This window comes from Monodon monoceros, unplaced genomic scaffold, assembly GCF_005190385.1.
Source record: "Monodon monoceros isolate NGI ecotype Baffin Bay Population unplaced genomic scaffold, NGI_Narwhal_1 Super_Scaffold_7, whole genome shotgun sequence".
In the NCBI taxonomy this organism is placed as follows: Eukaryota; Metazoa; Chordata; class Mammalia; order Artiodactyla; family Monodontidae; genus Monodon; species Monodon monoceros.
The window spans coordinates 105,168,050-105,187,560 of NW_021703784.1; the positions used below are offsets into that span (position 1 = coordinate 105,168,050).

A 19,511-nucleotide genomic window follows, 5' to 3' on the forward strand; every position below is an offset into this window, starting at 1 on the left:
TCCCCCTCCCTTGCAAGGGCCCTCAGATCTTTAGAGACCCCTTTCCACCCTCCCACAGAGCACACTGCTCACCTCCTGGGCCTCCACCAGCTCCAGATGTCCGTCCGGGTTTCCCCGATGTAAGCGTCAGTTAGAAGTGATCATCGGTTGCCCTGGGCTCTGGGGCCGACGCTGCTGGGGCTGGCGTGACCCGGGGGGCAGCGGGCAGCCCCCTCCACTGTTCTCTAACGGGGACTCCCCAGACAGCCCCCTCAGCCCACCCGAATCATCGGGGAGCACCGCTGGGCAGTGTGACTTTCCTCCAGTGATGACACAGAGAAAGCATGTGATGGACCACCGCTCGTCCCAGAAGGGCCACAGGCCTGGGTTCCATTCAGACCCCGTCAGCCTCGGGCCCCCTCCCTGCCCAGGCCTCGCCTGTAAAATGATACTCGATTCTTGCTGGGTCGGAGTGGGGGGCTCGAGTCTGTGATAGCACCTTGAGAAGTCGGCCCCCGAGAACACACCCCTGGGATGCTCGGGCTCCAGGGGACACAGCCCTTCCCAGCCTCGGGGTCCCCAGCCGGTGCTGGGCCGGAGCCAGAACAGATCTTCGCAACCCTCGAGAACCCTGGTGGTCCAGTGGTTGGGATTCCGCGCTCCCAGTGCAGGGGGCCCGGGTTCGATCCCTGGTCAGGGAACTAGATCCCACATGCCGCAACTAAGACCCGGCGCAGCCAAATAAATAAATACTTAAAAAAAAAAAAAAAAAAGGAAGCAGCAGCTGGGGGGCAGGAGCAGCTTGCTGGAAGGTTCAGGGCCGACGGGGGTGACACCAAGCTGAGTGCTGGGGCCGGTCCCAGCTCTGGAGCGGGGTGTCGGGCAGCGGGGAGGCACCGCTGGCCCAGGGACCCGGGAGACCAAAGGCAGGGATGCGTGAAGCTGCCTGGCATTTGGGACCTGGTACCGGGGCCGTGTGCGTGGCAGGAGAGCTGCCACCTCCCAGGAGCTCCCTGGGGGCTCCATGGTGGAGGGGCAGGGGTGGGAGGGTCTGAGGCTTCGTCCGGGGACGGAGCCCTGGGAGGTTAGTCGAGGGGGCGACAGGGCAGCGGGCAGCTCTGCCGAGGGTGATGGGGCAGAGGGAGGAGCTGATGGGTGTCGGCCTGACCCAGGCGAGCGGGAGGGGCAGGCGCAAGCGGAGGGGACAAGGGGACGAGAGCCACTGGGACTCCTGCAGGCCAAGGGGGGCACTGCGTACCTTCCCATGGGTGGCAAGGTGCTGTTACACCTCATCCCCACCCCAGGTCTCTGCTGGGCTGGGCGCCCCTGAAACTCCCTGCAGTGAGTTGAATGGTGACCCCCAAAAGGTACGTCCAAGTCCTAACCCCAAAAGCCGTGAATGCATCCTTACTTGGATTTAGGAATTTGCAGGAGTAGTTAAGGGAAAGGTCTTGACCGAGGTCATCCTGGATTATCTCGTGGACCTTAAATCCCGTGATTTAGGAGAAAGGGAACGAGAGGGAGGTTTGAGACATGGACGTGCAGGGGAGGCCACGGGAAGACAGAGGCAGAGACTGAGGGATGTTTCTGTAAGTCACAGAGTTCTTGGGGCCCCCAGAAGCTGGAAGAGGCAGGAGGGAGCCTCTGAGGGTGTGGCCCTGCCGACACCTTGATTTCAGACTCTGACCTCCAGAACTGGGAGAGAATCCGTTTCTGTTGTTTATGAACTGCCCAGCATGTGGTCCTCTGTTCCGGCCGCCCCAGGACACCGATACAGCCCCTCTCTGTGGAAACCTGTTAATTCTCTCCAAAAAGCCTCAGGACGCAGTGAAGCTGCCACTGTCACCGGCCACCTCTACAGTCAGCAGGTGACAGGGGACACTGGCTGCTGTCACCTCTAACCTCCAGAAGGAGAAGGCCCTTCTGGGTCAGGCCCTGATGGGTAAAGCCACCAGTCCCTCTGTCTCCTTGGACTGGCCTTCACTGGCTGGGGGGCAGAGGGGGGATGTCAAACCTCCTCCCCAGTCAGAAAGGACAGCCTGGAGGGGGTGGCCCTGTGGTCTCAGCATGTGGGCGCCTCCCACACATCAGGTCAGGAGCCTGACCTCTCATGGGGCCAGAGAGGGCGCCGCCCCGGGGGCTGGGATGGGGCTGTCTCTCGAAACCAAGGGAAGGTGTTTTAGGGCGAATGATGGGGCCCGGAGGGAGCGCCGATGGGCAGGCTGGGTTCCCTGGGGCGTCCCCGAAGGCAGGCATAGACGAAGGGGCAGCAGGCTGTCTGGGCAGGTATCTGTAAAGCTCATCCTGACCCAGAGGGACACGGTTGACCCGAGCCGGCCTCCGAGCGGTTGCTGTGTCCCCGTCACTCTCGGTCTCATTAATAGCTGTCACCTTCTGCTCACGAGGCGCCCGATGCAGCGTCACGCTTTAGAACTTGTCATTTCATGGCGTGACCAACGTGTCAGGGGACAGACCCAGATTTAGGTCTCAGAGCTTGGAGGACAAGCCCTGCCTTCTCACCTCTCCCACAGGGCCATTTCTCAGCCCCAGTGGCCTCAGGGAGCCCTGACCTCGGGGGTCGTTGGGGGTCTCTGGACCCTTCTCCAAACCTCAGTATCTCCACCGGACAAGGCACGGTGGCGGGACTTGGGCTGGGCGGCCGCCGCTTCAGTGTCTGGAGAACGGGTCAGGCGTGCTGACTACACACCTGGTGAGAGGGCCATGGGTCCACTCCACAGAGCTCAGGATTGGCCAGAGGCTGGCAGGGCCACTGGCCACTGTGATTATGATCAATGGAAATGCGATAAGTCCTGCAATTTTGATTTTTTTTAAAGAAACAGCGTCCATCATCACTTCTGCATAGTGCCTTCTAGACGGCTCCTCTTAATGAATTCAGCGTGAATTCCTTTCCATGTTGAATAATATTCCGTGGTATGGATGGACCACAGTTTGCTTAGCCGTTGATCAGCTGATGGAAGTCTGGGCTGCTTCTGCTTTTTGGACACGTGTGTGCACGCTGCTTGTGGATAGAGGTTTTCATTTCTTCCTTGTTTCTCTTTTGGTCTCTTTGTGAGCCCTTGGCATGCCCCCCCCCGCCAATGTCTCGTGGTTCAGGCCGATGTCACACTGACACTTTGGCACCAGGAAGCCAGACGCCCTCAAGTGGGGTTTGCTTGGGCCCTGACAGTGGGCTGAGGGTCCAGTGAGCAAAAGGGTCTGGAGGCAGGGTCGGGGGTCCGCAAGCTTGGTGACCACATCCCTGAGATGTCAGGTCACCTTCCTGGACTGTCCCTACCGTGGCAGGACAAGGTGGGGCCCTCGGCCCTGTGCCAGTTTGGTCCTACCTGACTGGCAAGGCCACTTTCTCCGCCAGGCACGTGACAGGTGACAGAACGGGTTTCCCCAGAAACCACCAGGGAGTGGCAGGTGGAGGCTGTGACCGGGCGCCCACAGCCTGACTTGGGGGTCACTGGGTGGGGGGCTGCCTCTACTGGTTATCCCAGAAGGGCCTGGAAGGCAGGGCTTCTATTCCCGCCCCAGCAGCTGCCCGCCCAGCGGGTCAGTGCTGAACAAGGCCTTGAGCTGGACGCTGAAGGGGCGCCAGGAGCCATGCAGGAAGACCCCGTGAGCTCCAGCCGGAAGTGCAGACAGCCCCTCCCCGAGTTAAAACCTGCGGGCTGGGCTGCAGGAGGGCCAGGGCGGCGGAACAGCGCACAGTAGGTGCTCACGGATCGGGCTGCAGGGGAAGTGGCTGGAGGAGCACGGGACGTGGGGGAGAGAAGGGCGGCCCATCCACCCAGAGGGGTCCTGGGCTCTTGCAGGCGGCGGGGCCGGGAAAGCTGGGGACATGGCAAGGAGGCAGTGGGCTTCCCTGCTGTACGGACCTGCAGCCCAATAAACGTTCTCTCTCTGGAGTTCCTGTTCTGGCTCTCAGGACAGTCCCGGCAGATGTGGGCAGCCCTTCCCCTGGGGTTGACGCCGAGCGGGGGGTCGGGGGGCAAGCACGCCTGCCCTGGGTGAGCTGGGAGTCGAGGGGGCGGTGCCACCCGGCCACATGTCCCGGGGTGAGTCAGCTCACCCTTGGGGCCTCAGTTACCGCATCTGTAAAATGCAGAAAAGGCGGGAAAACAGAGCACGGCAACACTTGCGGTCATTTTTGCTTCCAAGACCTAGGATCCTCCCAGCCCCTGGACAGGGTGGGAGGCCGGCAGGAGGGGAGGAGGGGCATGGTGCCTGCCGCCCACCTGCTGACTCCTTCAGTGCCCTGCAGGATGCGATGCAGGGGGGCGTGCGCCCCTTGGGGAGCTGCCGCTGTGTGAGGATTGGGACCGTCCAGCAAGAGGGAGTTTTCAGTTTATGCAAGGATTCGCCCTGGACGTCAGAGAAGCTGGACCCCCTCCTGCTCTCTCCACGCACTCAAGTTGTGACGAAACCCCCCAGAACCCAACTCCTGGAAACCTCGGTGAGCCCTGCACCCCAGGGCTATGTAAGAGTGAGCTCCAGCCCTACTGGAAACCCCACTGGCCCAGTGCTGGGTGGGAGGGTGTCGGGGGTCCATGTCCTCCCCCAGTGCAGATGCTCCTGGAGGAAGCCGGGTGCCGGCCATTCCCAGGTGAGCAGGGAGCCCGGGGTCTTCGCCTTCTGGTACTTGGGTCCTGAGAGCCACGTCCCGTCCTCGCCAGGAGCAGTCATGACAGGGGCGGTGAGTCCCACTCAGTGAGTCCCCCGGGGCTCCCCGTGAGTGGGGACCCCGCTCGTCTGAAGGCTCAAGGGGAAGCAGTTTCCCCTAAGCGAGCGGGCTGGGCGCACAGGAATGGGACCAAGGCTCTTAAGGGTCCCGAGAGACAGGTCATTCCCAGTGAGGCTCTGTTTCCCCCTCCAGCCTCGAGGAGCAGAGGGGGCGGCCCAAGGATGCTCGGCTGCATCTGGGGCAGAGAGGGTGCCCCGGCCCTGGATCTGGAGCTCGTTTCCTTCAGAGGAGAGATTCGGGGGGAACAGTCAGGAAAGGAGGTTTCACCCTCCACCGAGACGAGGCCAGGGAGGGGTTTTGTGGAGTCCGAAGCCAGTTGGGCATTAAAGAGGAAGCAATAGAATTGTATGTTAAGCCAGGTGGCGTGGCTTCTATGGTAATTGTTGTTTGTTTTTTTTTAAATTTCAGACTTTTTTTTTAAATTGAAGTACAGTTGATTTGCGGTGTTGTGTTAGTTTCAGGTGTACAGCAAAGTGATTCAGCTACACACATATATATTCTTTTTAAGACTCTTTTGTGCTGTAGGTTATTGCAACATATTGAGTGGAGTTCCCTGTGCTGTGCAGTAGGACCTTGTTGGTTATCTGCTTTATACAGAGTGGTGTGTATCTGTTAATCCCAAATTCCTAATTTATCCCTCCCCCCCTTCCCCCTTTGGTGACCATAAGTTTGTTTTCTCTCTGTGAGTTATAGTGTGTGTTGTAAATAGTTGGTTCTTGGCATAAGTTCAGTTATTTTAACCCAGACCGTGATCATGCTTCTCTGTCTCAGCCCTCCGGGGGCTACAACGTCGACACCAAATAAAGGGCTGGCAGCCGCGTGCCGGGCTGCACGTCCTATGGAGTGTGGGGAGCAGGGAGGCGGGTCCGCTTCCCTGAGATCACATGCTCGGTTTTCCCACACGTTGTTCAAAGTCTTTTCCACCTGCAGTGTGGCCGAGGCTGGTTTGGGACAAGACTGGAGTGTAATTACTGCACGGCGTCTGCCCGCCCGGATCCCCGGGGCCATCAAGCAAACCAGCTGAGGAGCCGGCCACGGGCCCACGCGTGCACGCCTGACCCTCACATTTGTGTTCCGTGGCCCCATGGCGGTGTTCGCAGTCACGCTGGTCTTCCCAGCTCTGTCGGGAGCCCACCTCTCAGCCTCAGTCCCCCAGAGGGCTTTGGTTTCCCCATGGACGGCTCCCCGGAAAGGGGCCTGCGCTGTCTCTGTCCGGCCGCACGCCAAGCCTTCCCCGGCCCCGGCCATCGCTGCACTCCTGACGCCAGGCTTGTCTCTTCAGGGCTCGGTGCTGCAAACGGTTTCACGTTTGTTGGTGCTGCTGTTCTAAACCCTCTGCGAGCCTCGACTCCACAATAACCCTACGACGGGTGCTGCATGAGCCTGTTACAGACGAGGAAACCGAGGCACTGAGTAGGTGCGTGGCCAGTCTCCCCACCCCATGGTGCTGCCTCCCCGCCGGCTACACCTGTGCTCTTATCACGGGCCCCTGTGCCGTGTTGTCAGTGATCATAGCAGGAGGAGAGGGCAGCCTGACGTCCGGGTGTGTCGGTCAGGGTTCTCTGGTGTGTGTATCTGTAGACGTATAATCTATACGTAATAAACACGTATATATATAGAGAGAGAGAGAGGGAGAGACTTATGATAAGGAATTGGTTCGGGGCTTCCCTGGTGGCGCACTGGTTGAGAGTCTGCCTGCCGATGCAGGGGACACGGGTTCGTGCCCCAGTCCGGGAAGATCCCACATGCCGCGGAGCGGCTGGGCCCGTGAGCCATGGCCCGTGAGCCTGCACGTCCGGAGCCTGTGCTCCGCAATGGGAGAGGCCACAGCAGTGAGAGGCCCGCGTACCGCAAAAAAAAAAAAAAAGGAATCGGTTCGTACCGTCACGCAGGCTGAGCAGTCTGAAGATCTGCGGGTGGTCGCAAGCTGGAGACCCAGGGGCACTGGTGGTTTAGTTCCGCTCCAAACACCAGCGGGCTCGAGACCGAGGAAACGAGCGGATGCTTCAGTTCAGGTCTGAAGGCAGAAAAAAATCCAACACCCGAGTTCGAAGGCATCAGGCAGGAGAAATGCCCTTAGTCGGGAGGCTCAGCCTTCTGTGCTATTTAAGCCTTCAAGTGATTGGACAAGGCCCGCCCACACTGCGGAGAACCACGTGCTTTACCGAATCCACCGATTCGGATGTTCAGCCTCATCCAGAAACACCTTCCCAGACACACCCAGTATCGTGTTTGACCAAATGTCTGAGCCCCCATGTGGCCCAGTCAAGTGGATGCATAAAATTAACCAGGTGCCCTTCTTGTGACCTCCTTGGTCTCAGAAACGAGGTGCCCACAGCCAACCCTGGGCTGCCGCAAGCCTGGGGGATCAGGGAGCCTGGAGGCCCCAGCCAGGCCCCCAGTCTCCGGCTCGATGCTGTACAGCATGGTGGGTGGGGAGACGTTGCCCGTCCCCGGGGGTCCAGGCTTACTGGGTCCTCGGTGCCCCTCTCTCTGGTTGGGGAGGGCCCCGAGGCCAGACCGAGCTGGTGGACACCGTGCGGGGATTACGCTCTGTTGATGTCCCAGAACCAGCCTTGGGCACAGTCCAGCTGGGGTATGCTTTGCACGACTTGTGGGAAAACCGGGCATTGGATCTCCTGGACCTCACGCACCCAAGAGCACAGGGGTCCTGCGAGATCAGGCCCTCATCTCCCCCGAGCGAGCCAGCGTGCGCCCCCGACCCAGCACCGAGCAGCCGGGGGCCAGGCTGGCTGGCATTTAAGATGACCCACCAGCGAGCCTGTGAAGGTGGCACGTGAATGAGGGCGCCTCTTCTTGGCAAGAGGCAGGGTTTCTCCGCACTCCGAACTGGCCCGGGTCAGCCGGGCTGGGGTAGGAAGGAGGAGACGGAGGCTGCATCCCCCCCGCCCCGATGAGGCTGAGTTCCTGGTGTTCGTGTGGGGTCCTGAGCAGGTTTGGGGGCACCCTGCCACGCCATGCTTCAGCGTTCTCAGCCAGCAGACGGGGCAGCCACCTCCCTGCAGGAGCTACAGTGATGCCTGCTCAGGTGTGGCCAAGGTGCTGGATGAGGGGCGCCCGACCCAATTCCAGGGACGCTGCAGGGCTGGGGCACAGGTAGGGGCTGGGGGAGAGGAAGACTTTGCTGCACCCACACCTCTGGATCCCACCACCATGACCTCTGTGGGAGACCTGAGCCTTTTCGGGGGCGGGGGCCCCCCACCCAAGTTGGGGGTCCACATTGCTGAGTCTCTTAGGGAGCTTCTAGGTGCTTTCAGGAGCCCACCCGCCTCTGCACACGCTCTGCCTTTTCCTGGGCTGTGGGCGCCGCACCTCCCCTTCCCCAGATGGCGGTTGTCTGAGCCCCACATGAGCCCGGCCCTGCCTGGAGCTCACACCATCAATCACCCGAGGGACACAGAGGAGAGCTGGGCTGTGTGTGCCCTTCCCAGGTGGCACCACTCCCCGGCGGCACCGCCCTGGCCCTTCACAGAGCATTCCTTTGGGCCACCCCTTGCTGAGACGCGCAGGGCGGAACCCAGCAGTCTGACCAAGGAGGGCCCGCTGGAATCATCCCCTCCCTTTTTCTGGGGGCCTCACTCTCCGTTAACACAGTCCATCTTGGATGTTGGGTGTTGCTTAGGGAACCTGGGCCAGATTCTCCCCTGCGGAGGGAGATCCTTGACAGAGATGCCCTGAGGTAGAGCCCTGGCTGTGCCCACTCCCGCCCTGCACCGCCGAGGGCCAGTGCCCCCCTCCGGGGACCCCCAGCAGGCTTCGGCCCCACCCATCCGCTGGCAGCCCTCCTGGCCTTGTCTCCTTCTGTTTATTGGACGACTGCGCCTCCAGGGGCCGCCGCTCTTACCTACCTAGTTTTCAGGCCCGCTCAGCGCCCGCCCCAGGGCCACCAGGACAGGAGCAGCTGCGGAAGGTCCCATGGGGGGAGCAGGGGGTGGGCAGGGGGAGAGGCTGAGGCTGGAGGGGTCTGGAGGAGAGTGCAGGCTCACTTGAGCCCCCAGAATCCCCTCAGGGTCATCGATGACCCACCACTTCCCCTCTTCTCCCAACCCCCTCCATGCCCCTCCCTGCCTGCTGGGAGGGAGTCTGGGCCACAGCAGCCCCTGGCCCACTTTGTTCTCCTTTTCTTATTGCAATTTCCCTCCCAGCCTCGGCCCTGCAATGAGGGAAGATGGGCGGGTGGCCATCTGCGGCCGGGTGCCCCCCAGGGCAGCCGCCTAACTGCTGTCCGTCTGCGCCACCACCCAGGCAGGCAGCGGCCTGTGGGGCGTCTCCCGGGGGAGGGAGCACGCAGAGCAGAAGCCCCGCTGGGAGAGCCAGGTCACAGGGGATGTCCGGGAGACATCAGCACCCCGGGAGAGCCCCCAGTGTGCGGAGGACTTCATGTCAGCAGCCAGCCCCGCAGCACGGGCAGTGCCTCGGGCGTGAGGTCACTCCGGGGCCCAGATCCAGCTGCCTGGTTCAGATGCTGGACCTGAGGGTGGGCAGCCCCGACCCTTGACCCTCGGCAAGCCCATCTCCTGGGGGGCTCCTGCCTCCCCTCCCCGTCGTCCTCCCCGCTGCCCTGCACCCCGCCTGGTTGCACAGCACCCGTCCTCTCACCGCCCCCTCCCCGTCCCAGAGCACTGCGACCAGGATGCAGTTTGCATCAGAAACTCAAGCTCTCATTTGGGACAGGTGGGTGGGCAGGGTCTGGGTAGGACAGGGTGGGGTCAGGCCTGCAGTGGGGACCACATCCGATCAGGCCGCAGTGGCCCGGGCTTCCCAGAACTGGGCGGGAGTGGCCTGATGCAAAGGAAGTGGCGAGTGGGCGGTGCCCAGGCCAGCCGATCGTGGTACTGAGTGTGCCAGTTGGCCCCTTGTCGGTCAGGAAGCCAGGTGGGCGGGCGCCAGGGCCCGGCCCTACCCACGGCCATGTGATCTGGCTGAGTCAGCCGAGAATACCCAGGCAAGGCCTCGAGCAGGGCAGGCCACTTCCTGCCCCTCTCCGCAGGGCTCAGGCACTCCGAGGTGGCCTGTCTGGGAACTGTCTCTCTGGGGGAGACCTGGCTCCCACCACCTCCCCCAGGATCCTGTACCCCACTTCCTTTCTGCCCCTGCCCTCAGCCATCTTCAAGGTGCATGGGGACTGGGGGCTTAAAGCTATGCCACCTCGCGGGGACCCGGGCACTGTTCAAGCCACTGGACCTCAGGCTGGTCTTTTCTGCTCTCGGGGCCTCTTTAAAATGAGATCTGCATCTTTAAAATGGGATCATGAGATCTGCTACCCTCACCTCTCCGATATCATAAGAATCACATCAGGTGGAATAATACATATGAAAGGGCCTGGGACGCGTCAGGGGTCCATCAGCACAGGTCCAAAGTTCTGAACACTGGTCTGGACCCGTCAGGGATGCGCCCACATGCCACGGTGCGCTGAAGGGACTGCTGCTCCCATGGGGGCTGCTCAGGCTGCCCAGTTTGAGCCCCAGATGCTAGGTCCAGCTGGGGGACAGTAGCCAGGACATGTTTCTGGACCCTCATGAGGGTCCTCTTGGCAGGGACTTCATGGTCACTAGCCTTGGGACCTTAGCAAGTTTCTGGAATGCAAATGTGTGGTGTTGACATCATGGCTGCTGTCCTTCCCTGGGATCTGCTGACCTGTCCATCGGGTGTGCAGACAGAGAGCCAAGCAGGTGGGTCCACGTGGCTTCATCCCCGAGCTTATCTGACTTCAGAGCATTTTTCCCCTCGCCTTTTACAATCCGTTTTGTTCAAGCAGAATTAAGTGCACTGTGAGTGCCGGCACATTGGTGGTGGCCGGGCTGCAAGTGCGCGCTTCCCCTGCGCCCACCAATTAACAGAGAGCCCCCCGTGGCCCGAGCCGCATCTCCCCTGCCCAGGAACCCTTGCCCTCCTGCCCTCTAGCACAGTTAGGCCAGTTGTGACACTCAGCCACTGGTGAGAAAGCTAACCAGGCAGCCAGGAACTCACACTGGGTTCACCGTCTCGGCCTCTGCAGGGGACTTTGCCATCCCCACTCAGAGGAACCCCCCCTTTACAAATAGGGGCTCAGAGATGAGCATGGCCAGCTGAGGCCGCACAGCCATTACAGGCAGGACTGGACCTTTTCCCAGGCTCAGAATTGTCCCCCCCACCTCCGCGCCTGCAGGTGGGATGCGAAGTGAGACCAGGATTCTGTTGGATTCCTTCTCAGAGCCTCAGCCCTTCCCACCGAGAGCTGCAAGCGGCTCAGCGGATTCTGGCCCCAGATAAGCGGGCTGGGCATCCTGTCTGTGCTGGCCGATAAGGCACCAAAGACCTTTCTTTACAAAGATCACATTGTTCTGGCCCAAAGGTGGGCCTCTGGTGGTGGAGGGAGGGGACAGTGTTTAGAGGCAAATAACTGCTCGGAAGGCAGCTTCCAGTGGGGGAGGGGAGGGGCAGGGTGCAGGCACCCAGGTGGGGCAGGGTGGGCTCTGTGCAACTCTCCAGGCCTTGATGTTGGCCAGGCGGCCTTGTTTAGGGACAGAGAGCTTGTCACCTACCAGGTGCCCGAGCAAGTGCTGGAGCTCAGGGACATGGGGCTGGCCCAGGCAGGGCCGAGCCTGACCTATACCCCGTCTACTCTGGGCCAGCACCACGTGGGACCCGTCTGCCCCCAACGCTGGGGGGCCTTCATGCCCCAGAAGGGAAACAGAAGCCGAGGAGCCAGCTCAGGCCGTGCAGGGTGAGGGCGGCCAAGCCGGAAGTCGGAGCTGCCTCCCGTCCTGTGCTCCCCTATCTGTCCCCCTCATCTCCCAGGTGGCCCGGGAGTGGCAATGGGGCAGGAGGAAGTGGGGAGCCCTAAGGAAGCAGACCAGGAGGCTCCTGCAGTTGACAGGAAGGCTCCTGAGCCGGGGTAGAACTTGAAGGTCAGCTTGTCCAGCCCCCTGCTGGACAAGGGATGCACCGAGACACCACCCGTGGATACGTCCCGGCTGTGGCTGCAGGACCCTGACGGCTCCTGGCAGTGATGTTTCACTTGAGGCCCCCGTGGTGCCCATCAGCCCGGGCCTTCTGCATCCTCGGGGTGCAGGTGGGGTACAGGAGTCTGGAGCAGGCTGCAAGGAGGCTGCTGGGACTCAGAGGACGCCGGGGAGGCGGGTCCATCCCTGGATACCTGGACAGCCACCACCTTGCCCAGAGCAGGGCTGCAGGAGGGGCCCCTGCCCTACTTGCTCTGGGCCCCCAGGGCTACTCCCTGACCCGCGACAGCCCTGACCCCTCTCAAGCCCCCTTGCCAACGTGAGCCGATTCATTCTGGAAATGCTGCATTGGCCCTACGGGTGCCTGGCCTGAGTGGGTACCCAGGGGTTCAGGCAGTCGAGGAATCAGCTGGGATGTGCCCCACAGCGGAAGCCCAGCCCGGCAGGGAGTTAGCGCATGGACCGAACTAAGACACGAGGGGTGTGTGCCTCGGGCCCCGAGACGGGCAGACGTGCTGCCCCCGAGAGGGCTAGGGTCAGGGTTCCTTCCCTCTGCGAGGACCAGCCGAGAGGAGGAGTGGTGGGAGGCCAGCCCTGCCTGTCCTGGAGCTTCGCGGGCCAAGGGGTGGGCCCGCCTAGACGCCTGCCTCCATGCGAAGGAGCTTGCTCAGACGGACAAACCTGGCGGTCCCAGCGGCAGGGGGGCGGGGGGGGGGGGGCTTGTCCCCAGGGGCACGTATGCCTCCAGGGCTGGGATTCCTGCTTGCTGGGTGGGCCGCGAGGGCTCCGGCAGCAAACCACAGCCCACCGTCCCCCAGAGGTGCCACCACTGCCAGGGCCTGCAGGAAGCTGACCACACCTGCGCCCTCAACCCTGCAGGTCAGCGTGGGAAACGCTGCCACGCCTTCCCAAGCCCCGAGGCTGGCTTGGTCTTGGGTCTGAGCAGGGGCTGCAGCGGCTTCCCTGCTGAGCTCCAGGCCTGCAAAGCCCTCCCCCGAGGCTCGGCCAGGGCTGGGCAGTCCCAGGCCACAGACCTTCTCCCCAGCCGCCGCCCCTCTTCCTGATTCCTGAGCTCCCCCTTAGGGGGCCCGGGGGCCTCTGGGCTGGGGGCCCCCTCTTGCTGAAACACCCGAGGCTCCCACACAGGGATGTCAGGGCCCCTCACGCTCAGGCCCCCTCACGTGCTGTGTCGGGGGCCGTCTCACCGTGTCGGGGTGCCCTTGGGCTCCTTCCTCCAGACCCTGCGGTGTCCCCTCAGACACCTGGACTTCATGATAATGAGGGCCTGGTGAAGCCACAGCAGCCTCATTTCTGGCAGCGGGGGAAGAATTTAGGCAACTGTAGGCCGAGGGCGAGCTGTGTACGGGCAAGCATCACCCCAGTAACCAAGGGTAACGGAGGGGTGTTACTGTGGTCGGGGCACAGGCCAGCCATCAGAGGTTGGGGAGGCCAGTGAGGGCAAGGCACACGGTGGCCCGAGATGTCTCAGGCGGGCAGAATCCAGGCTCCAAGGGCCCAGGGCTGGGCCCAGAGAGAGCGTGCCCTGAGCCCTTGGGCAGCTGGAGCCCAGGCCGGGACAGAGGGAGAGAGCTGCCCGCCGCGGCTGTGGTCCCTGGTTGCTGGCTCAGCCTGGGAGTCTATTTCCTCATCCGCCTCCCTCCTCCCTCCATCTTCATGGACTGGCTCCCATCCTCACGGGTCTGTGCTCCCTGGGCTACGAGCCTTCAGCTTTCCCTGTGAGGTGCAGAGCAGCAGACAAGGTCATGGTCAGCCCAGCATCGGGTTGACGGTCCTCCCAGCTTGGAGCCTCCAAGGGTCCGCAGACCCGCCAGGTGCCGGATTCCTCCTGCCTCCTGCCAGTGCCTGGAGGGCAGGGCCTCAGTCCTTGGCTGCACCAGGCATGGCAGGAGGCCTGGGACAGGAACCTCACCAGGGTTACCGTGAAAATCGGCCCCCAAGCTGACGCTGGCCAGAGGTTCCTCCCCTAACCCGCAGAGGAGGGACGAAGCCCAGGGGCGTTTGCTCTGCTGCCTTCATTCACCCCAGGCTCTGGGGTCCACAAGCCCTGGAGCGGAGTGGCGCCCACGCCTGCTGCAAGTCCCTGCTCCCGACCCTGGGGAGACTCAGCAAATGGGAGGGACAGTGCTGTCCCCTTTCCTGGAACTTGCATCCTGGGGTGGAAGAAAGTTGACACAGAAGAAGGAATGTAGGAGCAACAGTCCAGCAACTTGGACTGTTCCACAGGGATGTGGCATTGTGCGAGACAGAGGGGTGGCAACCTTCTGGGAAGGGACATTTGAGCGGAGAGTGGAATTTGAGAAGGACCCAGCCACACGGACGGACGGAGATGTGGGCGAGGGCGTTCGAGGGGGGGGACGTCAGAGCAGAGGCCCCAGTGGGCACGGGCTTAGCGTGTTCAAGGAACATAACGGGGGCCAGTGTGTCTGGGGCAAGTGGGTGACAGAGCCAGGCAGGGAATGAGGTGGGAGGAGCGGGCAGGGGTCCTGACGGCCTGGAAAACAGGGACAAGGAGACAGAGGCCGGACTGTGTTCTAAACGCGGTGTGGAGCCTCTGGCGAGAGGGGCCCTGGATTTAGCTCTGAAATGAACGAAGCAGCATCTCCACCTCCTTGACCCCAAACGAGATCACAGACAGCAGTCAGGGGTGGGCATTGGGAAGGCCGAGGGGCTGCGTGTACACCCTGAGGCCTTGCCGAAGGAGAGGGGCCACCTCGCTGTCCGAGTGGGTCAGAGGGGGGCCTTTGGGGGCCCACGCCTGCTCTGGGGTGTCAGGACACAGAGGGAGTATCCACGGGTGCACGCCGGCACTGCACTCGGATCTGTGGGGGTCTGTTCTGGACCAGCTGTTCAGCCATTTGGATGTCACCTCTGATGTATCTGCTTATTGGGCAAATAGGAAGGAAGGGGGGAAGGGAAATCAGGCTGATCTGCTGACAAGAGAGATTCACGGAGGAGGGAGGGAAGAGGGTTTGGACGGATGGATCGATGGATTCATGGATCCATGGATGGTTAAATGATTGGATGTGTGGATGGATGGATGGGTGGCTAGGAGGTTAGATGGATGGACAGATAGGCAGGTGGGAAGATGGGTGGCTGGCTAGCTGGATGGATGGATGGAAAGGAGGGAGGGAAGGTGGAAGGGAGGATGGTGTATATGAGCAGATGGTGGGGCTCACAGACTAACGAGTCCCACTGGCCGCTGGTGGTTAGCTGTGCTGGGGGAGAAGAAAGGCAGCCAGTGACCTCTGTGCCCTCCCCACCCTGCCCTGGTAGAGCGGGGGTGCATGGCCAGATGGGGGAGCTGAGATCTGTGGGCAGGAGCCCCTCTCCGTGCCCCAAGTTTGCAAGACTCAACCCCTAAGAGACATGCAGCTCCAGGTGAGGAAGGCCTACCTGTGTCATCCCTCATCACGCGTCCTGGGGCCTCCAGGGCAGGAGCAGGTCTGACTCACCTTGGGTGCCAGCCAGGTGCTTGGACGATCTCAGCTACATGAGTAAGACGGCGGCGGGCCTCCTCTCAGGTGCTGGCTCCCTGGCCTGAGGCACATCTGGGCAGTCAGTGAGTGAGCACTGAGACTGCGAGCAGGGGCTGGGCCTCCAGACTCCCGCCCTCTCCTCCCCCACAGTGGGTTTGCTAGAAGCTAAGCGGAGCTGGAGGTGGGGGGGACTCGGGCCAGGACTGAGAATCAACCTACTTGACTCAAGCACAGCCGTTGCCAATTAATAACTGTGCGACCTGGGGCCCCAAAGCCCAACCTCTCTGAAACCAGATTCCCCCTCTGTGAAATGGCAGAGGTAACAAGCTTAGCCGGGTGACACGGTAGTGATTAGGTAGGGTGGGGCCCCTGGGCCCACTGCAGCCTTGGAGCAGCCCCACTCTGACCCCTGGGCAGGGAACACAGAGGAGTTTCCGGGGCTGCCGACGGAGCCCTGGGCCACCCTGCCCACTCCTGAAGCCCTGCCCGGGTCCACTCGCCCACCTGTCACAGCAGGAAAGGCTCTGTGTTTCTGCTGCCCCGCCCAGGAAGGCCCAGGCCAGGGGAGAAAGCGGACACTTTGTCCTGGGCTTGGCAGGAGGCCACCGGCCCACCCGGGAGGCGGCAGGAGGCACCCCGGGGCCTTTAGAAATCGGTCACTGGGCCTTTATGCAGCACGTCCTCAGGGAGTGGAAAGAACCCAGGATTCCGAGCCAGAGTTCCTGCTCTGCCAACATCTACCAGGCCGTGACCACAAGGCTAGGCCATCAGCTCTTGGAGCCATGATTTTCTCATCCATAAAATGGGCTGACGTCGGTGGCGGGGTGCCGTCCACTGGGAACTGCTTGCCCCAGCCCCACTCGGGGCGGGGCTGCAAGGGGGCAGGAGACAGAGGGAGCTGCCTCTTTCCTAACCTGGGCAGACCGGGGCAGTGGCAGGGCTTGGGAGGGCACGGCAGGCACCTGAAGGACTGGCCGTCGGGCTCCCCCGGGGGCCGCTGCTTCTGTTGGGACCGGACACTGGTTTGGGCAGTGCTGTGGAGCAGGAAGGTGATGTCTTGGGCGGAGCGTGGATTCGGGTGCACCTCACCGTAAGCACGCCTGCACTTCCTCTCCGAGTTAAGGCGCTTTGGGTGCAGGTATCAGAAACCCAGCAGGGAGCTGAAGCCGGGGAGGGCAGGAGGCGGGGTCTCGAGGCGTCCTTAGGTGGGATGGGCAGGCCAGGTTCAGGGACGGCCCCAGCCTCATGCCAGCTCCCCCGAGGACTCTGTGGCCGCCTGTCTGGCCCGCCTGCGTCCCCCTCTCTGGGCAGCTCTTGGCCCCCTCCCCTGCGTGCACCAGTCGCTGTCTTCCCACCACGGAGCTCCATCCCCTAGCGGGGGAAGTCTGGTGGCCCGGCATGGGTCAGGGGCCCACCTCAGCTCCACTTCACTGTGTCCAAGGTCCTACAGAGCCGACTTAGTGCCGGGCCTGGGGGGCAGGGGGTCCTGCCCCAGCTGTGACAGCCAAACTTCCAGCGGGGCCGGTCCGGGCCTGGCTTCTGCCATGGGCCCTGGAAAGCCTGAGCTTGGCCGTGCAGCCTTCCCTGGGTGACCCGCAGGCCCCTCGGGCCCTCGTCCCATTTCTGAGACGTCCCCTGAGTGGGGACCTGACTGTAAGACACGGTGGCCCCGGCCACTCGGCCCTGGCTCTCTGGCGGGTCTCTGGTCCCCTTGCCAGGGCGGGTGGAGGATGCCCCCTCCAGGCCCCAGGCTGCCCCAGCCTCGGCGTGAGGCGTGACCAGTACTCTCCCCTCCTTCCTTCCAGAAGCCCCCCAGCGCCCACGCCATGAAGGAGGAGGCCTTTCTGCGACGACGCTTCTCACTGTGTCCGCCCTCCTCCACCCCTCAGAAAGTCGACTCCCGGAAACTCAGCCGCAACCTGCTCTTGGGTGGAGAGAATGAGCTCGACCCTCTGGGTCCAGGTCAGCGTCCACATGGGAACCCGGTCACCTGGCACGTGGGCCACGGGTGGGGACAGCTGCCGAGCCTAGGCCCTCCTCAGCTTCGAAGCCCAGCTGTGTGGCCTCAGGCAGGTCCCTTTCCCTCTCTGTGCTGTCCGGGTTGGAGAGGGAGGGCGTCGGCCTTGCTGTGCTCACACCCCAGCCCCTGGTGCCCCCCGGTCAGGATGGCTCTCCCCTAGTCATTGCTTCTCCACTTCCTGCAAGGACCTGGCAATAAACCACCAGCCACAGGGAGCGGGCAGGAGTGGCTCGTCAGGCGGCCTCAGGCCTCCTCTGAGACCATGGCCTCTTCTTCCTGGCCGTGAACCTGAGCTTTAGAAACCCGCTTCAAAACAAACGGAGCTATATGGAATCTAAAAAAAAAAAATGGTTCTGAAGAACCTAGGGGCAGGACAGGAATAAAGATGCAGATGTAAAGAATGGACTTGAGGACACGGGGAGGGGGAAGGGTAAGCTGGGACAAAGTGAGAGAGTGGCATGGACATAGATACACTACCAAATGTAAAATAGATAGCTAGTGGGAAGCAGCCTCATGGCACAGGGAGAGCAGCTCAGTGCTTTGTGACCACCTAGAGGGGTGGGATAGGGAGGGTGGGAGGGAGACGCAAAGAGGGAGGAGATATGGGGATGTATGTATACGTATAGCTGATTCACTTTGTTATACAGCAGAAATTAACACACCATTGTAAAGCAATTATACTCCAATAACGATGTTTAAAAAAAAAAAATGGAGCCGGGCACGGGCAGCTGCTCCCCCCAGGGTCAAATCCAGACACCTCACACCCCACTCCCTCCCCTCAAGCGAGCTGGAGAGGAAGCGTGCTGGGAGGGGCCCAGGGACAGTGTCTGGCCACCCCCCTCGGAGAGCCCAGCACTGGGGAGCAATGGAATTCCAGCCAGCGGATTTGGGGCGTGGGGGGAAGCCAGGCGAGGCCTGGGTACCCTGAACTGAAAACAGGGTTCCTGTCTTACAGACCCCAGAGGGTGTGCCACACCAGCGCCCAGGGCACCCGGGCTTCTCCCAGCGGTGACACCCCCTCATGACGCTGGCTGGTGCTCATTAGCTCTCTGGTCCCACAGCCACCGCCTGGGCTGGCTTCCTGCCCCGCCCAGGCCACCCGTGCGGTGCCCGTGCCTCGCCTGCCACACACTGGGCAGCGGCGGAGGGGCTGCCCGGCAGCCATGCCCCGGTCCTCATGCTGGCCACTCTCTTGCAGGGAAGGACATGGAGCCCAACAGCCCATCGCCACCCAGAGATGAAGGGCCCCCGACCCCAGGCTCTGCCACGAAGGTGCCACCGGTAGGAGCCTGGCTGTGGGAGGACCCAAGGCAGGGAGCCTGCCCTGGGGACGATGGGAAGTGGCTGGAGGGAGGGGACAGCAGGGCTGACGGCCGAACCCACCATTGCCAGCCCTTGGCTTTGAATCAGGGAGGCTGCTGGAGCTGGGGACAGAGTCACAGAGCTTGTGAGTTGTTTATCAAAGCCACCTTCTTGAGTAACACAGGTCGGGGATGCAGGGTCCGGAGGAGGCTGGGGCTGCCAGGGGGCCTCAGGGACAGAAAATCATGGTAAAAGGAGGCCCCGGGCTCTTCTGTCATAGGGAACCCACCCAGGTGTGAGCGCATCCTCCCTCTGCCTGTGTCTGTGCTGCGCCCTCCACCCGTGCACCCTCTTCAGGGCAACACCAAGTTCAGGGAAAGGGCACGCGCACACACAGATACACACACAGATACACACACACACAAATGCACATACAGACACACACACACACAAATGCACATACAGACACACAGATACACACACAGATATACACACACACAAAAATACACACACACAGATACACATACACAGATACACACATAGATACACAAATGCACATATAGACACACACAGATGTACACACACACACAAATGCACATACAGGCACACACAGAGATACACATACACACACAGATACACATACACACATAGATACACACACAAATGCACATACAGACACAGAGATATAGATACACACACAGATACACACAGAGGCACACACACATGCACACACAGTTACACACACACAGATGCATACAGCCGCACACACACAGATACACAAACATACACACACAGATATACACACAGATGCACACACATACATGTACACACGCATCACACAGAGATGCACACATATATGCACAGATATACACACACAGATGCACACACAGATACACACACACACACACACACACACACACACACACCACGTGCTCCCCAGCCCAGCGCCTCTCAGCTGGGGCCCAGCCGTGCACCTCCAGGCAGAAGCTGTGGTCCAG

At 61.7% G+C, this 19,511-nt stretch overlaps 1 protein-coding gene across 4 annotated transcripts in view; it reads left to right on the plus strand.

Annotated features, from left to right (window-relative positions):
* The window catches only part of OSBPL5 (oxysterol binding protein like 5), a 68,372-nt gene that overhangs the window by 20,582 nt on the left and 28,279 nt on the right, over positions 1–19,511 (plus strand). Inside the window, exons 1-4 of one of the 4 annotated variants that reach the window (XM_029207334.1) lie at positions 1,927–3,695; positions 4,240–4,441; positions 16,997–17,153; positions 18,410–18,492. In XM_029207334.1, coding sequence (XP_029063167.1) covers positions 3,589–3,695; positions 4,240–4,441; positions 16,997–17,153; positions 18,410–18,492 — 549 coding nt within the window. In that variant the 5' untranslated portion in view covers positions 1,927–3,588. Of the gene's footprint in view, positions 1–1,926; positions 4,442–16,996; positions 17,154–18,409; positions 18,493–19,511 lie in introns of those variants that run through there. The other 3 variants (XM_029207335.1, XM_029207332.1, XM_029207333.1) reach the window with 3 other exon arrangements.